This window comes from Chrysochloris asiatica, unplaced genomic scaffold, assembly GCF_000296735.1.
Source record: "Chrysochloris asiatica unplaced genomic scaffold, ChrAsi1.0 scaffold00041, whole genome shotgun sequence".
Classification (NCBI taxonomy): Eukaryota; Metazoa; Chordata; class Mammalia; order Afrosoricida; family Chrysochloridae; genus Chrysochloris; species Chrysochloris asiatica.
The window spans coordinates 7,771,100-7,779,936 of record NW_006408559.1 but is presented as its reverse complement, the minus strand read 5'-3'; the positions used below and the strand labels follow the sequence as shown (position 1 = coordinate 7,779,936).

The 8,837-nt window shown below is 48.8% G+C and overlaps 1 protein-coding gene across 1 annotated transcript in view; it reads left to right on the top strand.

Annotated features, from left to right (window-relative positions):
* Nucleotides 1–701: 701 nt before the first annotated feature.
* Nucleotides 702–8,837, top strand: part of AKR1B1 (aldo-keto reductase family 1, member B1 (aldose reductase)) — a 15,253-nt gene continuing 7,117 nt past the window's right edge. The window contains exon 1 of the mRNA XM_006861227.1: nucleotides 702–764. Within this exon, the coding sequence (XP_006861289.1) occupies nucleotides 702–764 (63 nt within the window). The remainder of the gene's footprint in view (nucleotides 765–8,837) is intronic.

Below are 8,837 nucleotides of genomic sequence, written 5' to 3'. Positions count from 1 at the left end.
TGTTGTCTTAGGAGTCCTTAGGCAGTGCAGACCAACTTGAAGTATGTAATCAGTGTTGTTGTTATGTGCCGTGGAGTGGAATCAGATCCAACTCATAGCGACCCTGTACAGGGTGTCCGAGGCTGTAAATCTTTACAGGAACAGAAAGTCTCATCTTTCTCCCGCGGAGCAACTGGTAGTTTCGAACTGCTGACGTTGCTGTTTTACACTACGCTGATTACACTACGCTATCAGAGCTTCTTGTAATCGGTGTTACTGAAGCATATATATATAGAAATCGTTGGTATCTGTATTGCTATGTGTAGTCTCAATAACAACAAGAAGAATAAAATAAAGTATTAAAAAAGAGTGCAGCCCAGATGCCTCCACATTCTATTTATTTTGGACGGTCAGTGACTAATTCTAAACGTTAGCGTTTCTGACCCCGAGCAGCAACCTAGATTTCTGGTTCCGCAGGCGAAGAGCTGCTGGCGGAGGGAAGAATCCGGCACCGCTAGGACCTAGCGGGAGAAGAGTCCTCGCGGAGTCCGGGAGAAAGTTAGGAAGGCGGTAGCATCAGCGCAGACTGGCCAATCAGAAGCCGCGTGCGTCAGCCAAACGCCAACCGTAAGCGCCCTTCCCGCGGGTCGCTGGGCTTATTTAAAGGCGCGCTCAGCGAAGGTGGCATGATCTTGAGTCGGGGTTTGTGCAGCTTGCTCGACATGGCTAGTCTCGTACTTAACACTGGCGCCAAGATGCCCATCCTGGGGCTGGGCACATGGAAGGTAGGCACCGAGGGTGCCCGCGGCCGGAGGGGTCCGGGGTGACCTCATTCAATCTTGCGGTAGACTCCGGGCCTGGGGGGCCTCGCTCGGGTTCCCGGGCCCCACTCCAGACCCGGTTTCCGGTCCCCGCGGTCGCGCCGGCTGGCTGGGAGCTCACCTGGCGGCGGGGGTCAAGCGCTGGGGCTCCGGCGTGGCGGCCGGTGGGCACTCGGTGGGCGGAAATCTGATCGGGGTCGGGGAGTGGGGCTCTGACCCCGAGAGAGGGGAGGCGTGGAGTGGGCCCGCCGTCCCGTCCCGGGTGGGGGAGGTGGACATCCGAGGTGACCAGCGTCTCCTTCAGGCCCCTGGAGGGACCTGGCCCTCCTCAGAATTACCTGAGACGGATTCCGTTATCGCCCTTGGTATAATCAATCCACCTTCACCGGCTCCTAAATAGCGTCATCCAGTGACCCTATAGGACAGGGAAGATCTGCCCTAGCATGGCGCTGTAGGCTCAGGACTGGACCGTGAACCACGAGGCGGCACCAGCTGCTCTTCAGAAACCCTGTACAGAGTCGCTGAGAGTTGGGATCAAAGCAAAGCAGACCATCTTCTTTCTTCCGCCAAGCAGCTGGTGGATTGGGACCTTTCTTTTGGCAGCCAATGCTTAACTACTTGCCACCAGGGATATTAAATGAGGGGTGTCAGTTTGTCCCCAGGATCAAGCCTTCAGGGTTGGGGAAGAGCTGTTGTTTGCAGCCCCCTAATACCCAGGTATCCCCTCCTCCCCATACCTTCCCATCTCCTCTTGTATTGGTATTCGTGAGCCTGGGCTTCCCTGCAGGTTCCTTCCTGGTGAGCAGCCTGCAGTGTTAAAACCTCCTGTGCAACTGTGGCGCAGTGGGTTAAGCGTATTGCTCACTTCAAGGTGAGGGTTCAAACTCACCATCTAATCCTCAGGAAAAAGATGGAGCTGTGTGCTTTCCTAAAGATTTATGGCCTCAGAAACCCTAAGGGTGACTAGTTAGCGGAACCCACTCCTTGGCAATGGGAACTACTGCTGACAGGCCTCCGTCTACTCCCACCCGTGGTGATCCCACCTGCTACAAAATAGAACTGCGCCCTAGGGTTTCCGTGACTGTAATCTTTACTGAAGATTTCGAGGTCTTATTTCTGCGGTGCCACTGGGTAGGTGATAAACATAATCCTTTATGTTCGCAGCCCAGAGCAAACTGTTTGGTTTTAAGATCCCACTTAGGGATCTTAAAACCACTTCTCCATGCCCTTAACAAGTGGTTAGGAATGAAACTGATAGTCCAAGTGTCTCTAAATTAGTGGGCACCAAAAGGTGGCATTTGAGGAGATGAGGTAAAACCCAATATTTTTAAGCTGCTTATAGTATATTCTATAACTATGACCCAGTTTCCCTCTTGTGGGAACTTTGAATGTGGGTGTAGGCCCTGGGGATTTACACAGACACTAGGATGGAAAAGACTGTGAAATGGGATGAAGCAGGACAGAGGATCCCCACCTAAAACCTGCCGCTGAAAACTAGTAGGTGCTGGAGTGGGGGTGGGAGGGCTTCAAAAATTCATGGAAAAACATCCATTAACTTTTTTTTTTTTTTTTTTAATGCTTTATTGTGAATTATGTGATCGTTTGGACATTAGCTTCATGTTGATCCCATCATATATCGTTTCATTACCATGGTTACAATTCCCTCCATGCATCATCAACCAACCAAAGGGTATACATTACAAGCCTACCCACCTCCCTCCCGCCCCCCCCACAGATTCAAAGTCCCCAGCTGCTCCATCTCTCTACATCATCATCTCTGCTCCATTCCTGGCATCACTGCTTCTCTGGGTAGGGTCCTGCTCTCCGCTTTTCTCCCTTGATGGTCCCAGGGACCTCCGCTCTTAGACTGAAAAGTTAATCACTCCCTCCTTAGCTACAAAACTTCCAGCTTTATATTTTCAGCCCTCACAATCAGTCCTGATACTAATTATTCACTATTGTATTACAAGAGACCTATCCACATCTCCTTTCATCAGCCCCTCCTAGACAGATTGGATACTACTCAGTGGAGATTCTACCTTCCTCCACGCCCTCTGGATCTAGGTTGCCTCTTGAAAGGTTGTAAGCCAGTCACTTCTTGCCTTTGTAGCCCCCCGCCCCCCATTCTGGGTAGCCAATGTCCAAGTTACCCATCCCTGCCCTCTCCGTGTGTGGAGGGCGTGGGAATGATCCTCGCTGTGAAGATTTGTTCCCTCTGTTGAGCTACTGCTTCTATAGGTATAGGTCCCATTATCTTTTTAATTCCATCTTTTCTACGAACTTTTTGAAGCCCCCTCATATACGTTGAATTAGGAGCTCTGGTTGCTGGTTGCGTAGTGGTTACGAATTGGGGTGTGAACCGCAAGGTCAGCAGTTTGAAACTACCAGCTGTTTGACAGGAGAAAGATGAGGCTTTCTGCTCCCGTAAAGATTTACAGCCTCTGAAACCCTGTACAGGGTCGCGATGAGACGGAACCGACTCCATGGCACAACAACAACATATACGTTGAATAGGAAAAGTTGCCTCACACAAAAAATGTTTCTTGTCCAAGTCGCGTCCGGACGGTGCTATGTGCCTCCCGTGGAGTCTGGTGGTGGTTGTGAGTGTGTAGTTGAATTATGACCGTGAGACAGAGTTTAGTTCCACCTGTCACACATTATTCTCTTTAAATGGAAGTGAGAAGAACGTTCTTAACAGCAAGTGCAGTTGGTGTCATCCTGTAGCACACAGACATCACGTGTAACTGGAACAAACATTTCACACACTACTCTACCTAACTGTATAGAGGGTGTGTACTGGTACGTTATTCTGTGTCTTAAAAAAAAAGATGGTGAGGCCTCAGAAATTAACATCATCGCCTGTCACTTGACAATCACTCCTCTGTAGTAAGTTGTTGTTGTTGTTGTTAAGTGCCTTCGAATCGGTTCCGACCCATAGCGACCCTGTAGTAAGTAAGGAGTGGGAATTTCCAAATCCAAACTGGTTGCCCTCGAGTCTGTTCCGACTCAGAGCAACCCCAGGTGTGTATCTGAGCAGATCTGCTCCATGGTGTTTTCTTGACTGTCATCTTTATAGAAGCAGATCACCAGACCTTTCTTCTGCAGTAAATGGTGAGAGGTTTTTGAACAGGCAACTCACAAGTTAAACCCACTGCCATAAAATCAGTCTGACTCCTAGAGACCCTTTATAGGATTTCCCAGACTAAGTCTTCCCTGGAGCAGACCTCATCTTTTTCCTTTGCTGTTGTTGTTAAGTGCCGTGGAGTCGATTCCGACTCATAGTGACCCTACATAGGGTTTCTGAGGCTGTAAATCTACAGGAACAGAAAGCTTTATCTTTCTCCCATGGAGCTGCTGGTAGTTTTGAACTGCTGACCTTGAGGTTGGCAACCTGACTCATAACCACTACGCTACCAAAGCTCCTTTCTTTCTCCTTTGGAGAGGCTTTATCTGGGCATGTGGGAGGTGTTTCTCCTCCAGGCAGATTCATCTCTCTATTAGATGTAGCCTCCCAACATCAAGTAACCAGGAGCCTTTAAAAGTCTCCTGGTATGGCCAGTGCTCTGTAAGAAATGCTTATTTTAGGCCTAGCTTGAAAAGCCTTTGGTCTTCATGGTCACTGTAACCACACACATTCACACACACACAGAATCTTGGAACAGAGGTAGGACTGTATTTCTCCATCTTTTCACCCCACCCCACTCTTAGCCCCTGAGCCTTTTGAGACACTTTTTTTTCCTAATGCTTTCCCCAACCCCATGGAATTATAAAACCACAGATATATTGGATATGAGGGGGTTTCAAAAAGTTGGTGGAAAGATGGAATTAGAAGAAAGTGCCCGTTCCCATCCTGGAGGGCCACAGAGCAGTGTAGTTGTTAGGTAGCTCAGAGTCCATTCTGACTCAGGTGACCATGTGCTGGAGTATGCCTACCTGGGAGGGTTTTCTAGGTTGTGATGTTTGGGAAGGCAGATCATCAAGCCTTTCTTTTGTGTAGCCCCTGGATGGGTTGCATGCCAGAGTTTGTACCATCAGTCCGCCTGAAACCATTGCAGTAGCTAAGTTTGTTTTGTTTATTTACAACCCCTTACCCCGCCCTTGGACCAGTATTACCCTAGTTGAGAATTCAGTGAGAGAAGCAAATCTGCTGCCTTCCCACAGTGGGCCAGCTTTGAGGGCCCAGCTCCCAGGCAGGGCTGTGGAACTGAGACCAAGCTCAGTTTTTACTGCCTACCTCCGTTTTGCTCTGCAGACCCCAGCCCCTACCTCTCTGCCCTGTCCCCTGGCCACATCACCAGCATTGGGGTGGCGTGTTCAGGGCAGATTTGGTTAGGAAGCGAACAGGAGGAAGCTTGTGTGTTTTTTTTGCCAAACCTAATGATGAGTCTGGAGTCCTGGTGTGGTGCTGTGGGTTAATGCGCCAAACTGCAAAGCCGTCTGAACTGCAAGGTCGGCAGTTCAAGCTCACCAGCCGCTCCTCGGAAACCCTATACAGGGTCGCTAGGGGTCGGAACCGACTTGATGGCACTTAACAACAACAATGATGAGTCTCGAATGTGTTTTCAGTATGATAAGGCAGGTGAAAGGATCCATCTTCAGTGATCAGCCCTGTGCCTGGGAGCAGCAGATGATGTGACAAAACTGGGCAGAGTGAACGCCTGCCAAGTGAAGGCGGCCTTATCTGCTTCAACTGTGAAAATCACGCTTCTGTGGCTGGTGGATGGGGCAGGGAAGAGCTCATGGAAGCCAATCTGGAATCTGTGATAAGCACTTGACCACAAGGTCTGAACCGCAAGGTCAGTGATTCAAACTCTCCAGTCACTCCTTGGAAACCCTGTACAAGGCTCACTATGGGTCGCAACGGACTTGACAACACGTAGCAACAAGAGCCTCACAAATATGGCAGCTATTTGCTGTTTTTGTTTTTTCCCCATTACACATACATATTAGCTTTTTTGGGGGGATAATTCTTTATTTTTGTTGTTGTTTTGTTTTTATTGTGAACTGAGTGATAGTTTACATGGGAGAACATCGGCTTTACACCATTACAATGATTACAGTCTCCGTGCATCAGCATTCAACAGTATTTGCTTCCATTTCTTCTGTTTTTCTTGTTCTTTTCGGTGGGGAGATGTACACAAACACTCCAGATTATACAATAATTTAACCAACTAAAGGGTACATTCTGCAAGCCTGCCTCCTGGCCGCCAGCACTCAGTCCTTTTCTTTCCATGAGTCCAGAGTCCTCAGCTGCTCTCTCTCGCCATGTCCACATCTCTGCCTCCATCTCTGGTGTCACTTCTCTGGTAGTGTCCCACATTCAGCTCATGCTCATCTCCCTTGATGGTCCTAGGGTCCTCTGTTTCTGGAATGTAAGATTAACTACTCCTTATTTTTGTTACAAAACTTGGCTTTTTTAATGTACATTTTTAAAACCAGTTCTGGCTTTACAGAAAAATTGTCCAGAAAGTCCAGCACATTCACATAGGCTCCTAGTGAGTGACCTATGACCTTCCTGTGGCACATTTGTTCCATTCACAGAGCCAGTACTGGTGTGTGTTTATTGACTGAAGTCCACAGCGGGCAGCACTCTGGGCTTGTACAGGAATGTCACATGCCCTTAAAGTGCCCCGTACCCCACTACTCATTCTTGCCCACGTTTTGGTTCTGTTGTAGTACAGACAGGGAGCCCTCGTGGCATGGCCGGTGAGTGCTTAGCTGCTAACCGAGAATTTAACGGTTGGAACCCAGACCTCTGTGCAACTGTTGGTTCAAACCTTTGACCTTTCAGTTAGCAACCAAGTACCTTTAACCACTGTGTCACCAGGCTCCTGTTTGGAAACCTGGGGACACTTCTATACTGTCCTAAAGGATCAACTCGTCGGCCGTGAGGTTGGGTTAACTATATATATACACAGACAGTCCTTAGGTTATAAAGGTCTGAGTTATGACTGACTTGCCCTTAGACTCCTCACTTTGAACCGATGGAACCAAAATCCCTGAACCCCTGATGGGTTGGTGGTGTGCTGTCTAGTCGGTTCCGACTCTTGGTTCTGAGCTGTAAATTTTTACAGGAACAGAAAGCCTCAGCTTTCTCCTGTGGAGCGGCTGGTGGATTTGAACTACTGACCCTGCAGTTAGCAGCCCAACACATAACCCACTACGCCACCAGGGCAAATCCTTCATCGCTGAACTTTCATTTGCTGCAGGTGCAGCTGTAGATCATGGGAAAGGCTTCGGGCCTTTTCTTGCACTCATCCAGCACTGACCTGTGGTCTTGGGTGGGCAATGCTGAGCTCCCCTTGTGTCTCGGCAGTTTAGCCATGTCTCTGCACTGTCATGTCGTTGGGCCACCCAGCCTTTTCAGACTGCATGTAAGGATCCCTCGTGTCTTTTCCTGGCTTGTAATTCATTTCTTTTTCTCACTGAGGAATACTCCACTGCTTGGATGGAACACCATTCATTCAACTGTTGGAGGGCATCTTGATTTCACAATTGTTGTCAATTGTGACTAAAGCTGTCAGAAATGTTACTCATCTATGTTTTTGGTTGGATATAAGTTTTCAGTTCATTTGGGTAAATATCTAAGAGTAGGATTGCTGGAATCATAGGAGACTTTGTTGAGTTTCGTCAGAAACCGCTGGATTGTCTATCAGAATGGCTGCACTATTGAAATGAAGGTTCAGTTCCTCAGAAGAAAACTGGTTTCCTCAGAAGAGATGAAGCAGTATGTTTTTCTGGGATAGGGAGTTTCTCAAGACTGTGGAGGTTGGTGACCCTTTATCAAGTCTGTGTCCACATCAAAGGTTTCCTTTTTCCTCTGAGTTACCAGCTATTTGCAACAGTTGTGGGGATGGGGCAGTGTTTGTTAGGGGATTGTTATGTGTTGGAACCAACTCATTGGCACCAAATAAAGGTTATCACCGGAGCAGTGTTCTCATGTTTCTTACCCAAGCTGATGTCCCTCAAAAGTGGCATTGGCTCTGTCCTTCCCTTCATTACAGAAGTAACATTTGCTAAGTAGAGAAAATTTCAAGTAGGACAACAAAAAGAATGGAACCATCTCCTCCCCGATCCCCCCTGGGCTCCCACAGAGTTACTATAATGGGTTTGGGCACCTGAAGTTCATGCTTGTCCTTTATACAGTGGACCGTGCCCTCTGCCTCTGGCCTTTCCGGTTGGCACTGTGCTATTCTTGATTGGAAGAATGAACTTAAATCAAACCCATAACCATGCAGTCTCCTCTGATTCATCACGGCCCTGTGTAGGGTTGCCGGAGCTGTAGATCTTTGCAGACAGTCTCCTCTTTCTCCTGCGGAGCAGCTGGTGGGTTTGAACTGATGACCTTGCAGTCAGCAGCCCAATGCCTAACCCACAGCGCCATCAGTGGCTTTGCAGAGGAGTGGAGGGAGGAATGTTTTTCTGGAGGGGGAACTAGCAAGAACTACAGAGGAGGGAGGTCTTGAAAGGAGGATGTGTGAGAGAGAGAGAGACTGAAGTGGGTTGTCTGGGTTGGTGGTTGGCCAGCCTGGGCCTGTGAGTCTAAATGGAACTAGGAGATGGGAGGCACAGCAGTCACCTGTACTGTCTTCACAGAGCAGTGCAGATGTGGCTGCCCGGGCAGTCTATGGGGCCTTTAGGGTTCAAGGAGCACTGGGGTGAGTGGCTTTGTCCAAGGCACGGACAGAGAAATGGCAGGACCCGTTTAAAACACAATGCAGTGTGTGGGATGGGCTTTGTCCCTTTATTATCTGTAAGCCGGGTACTCCCAGCTCTGGTTGTCTACAGACAGCCTTGCCAGGCTCCTGGGGCACTGTGCCTGCAGAAAACCAGGGGAATTGTGGCTGTGGGTGCGGCTCTTGTGGTCCTGCTTCCTGGGTCTAAATCCCACCATCTCTTACCAGTGAGGTGACCTCATCTGTAAAGAAAACAGCATCTGCCTTGTAGGGTCATTGTTGTTGTTGTTGTTAAGTACCGTCGAGTCGGTTCCGACCCATAGCGACCCTGTACAGGGTTTCCGAGGGTGTAAATCCTTAC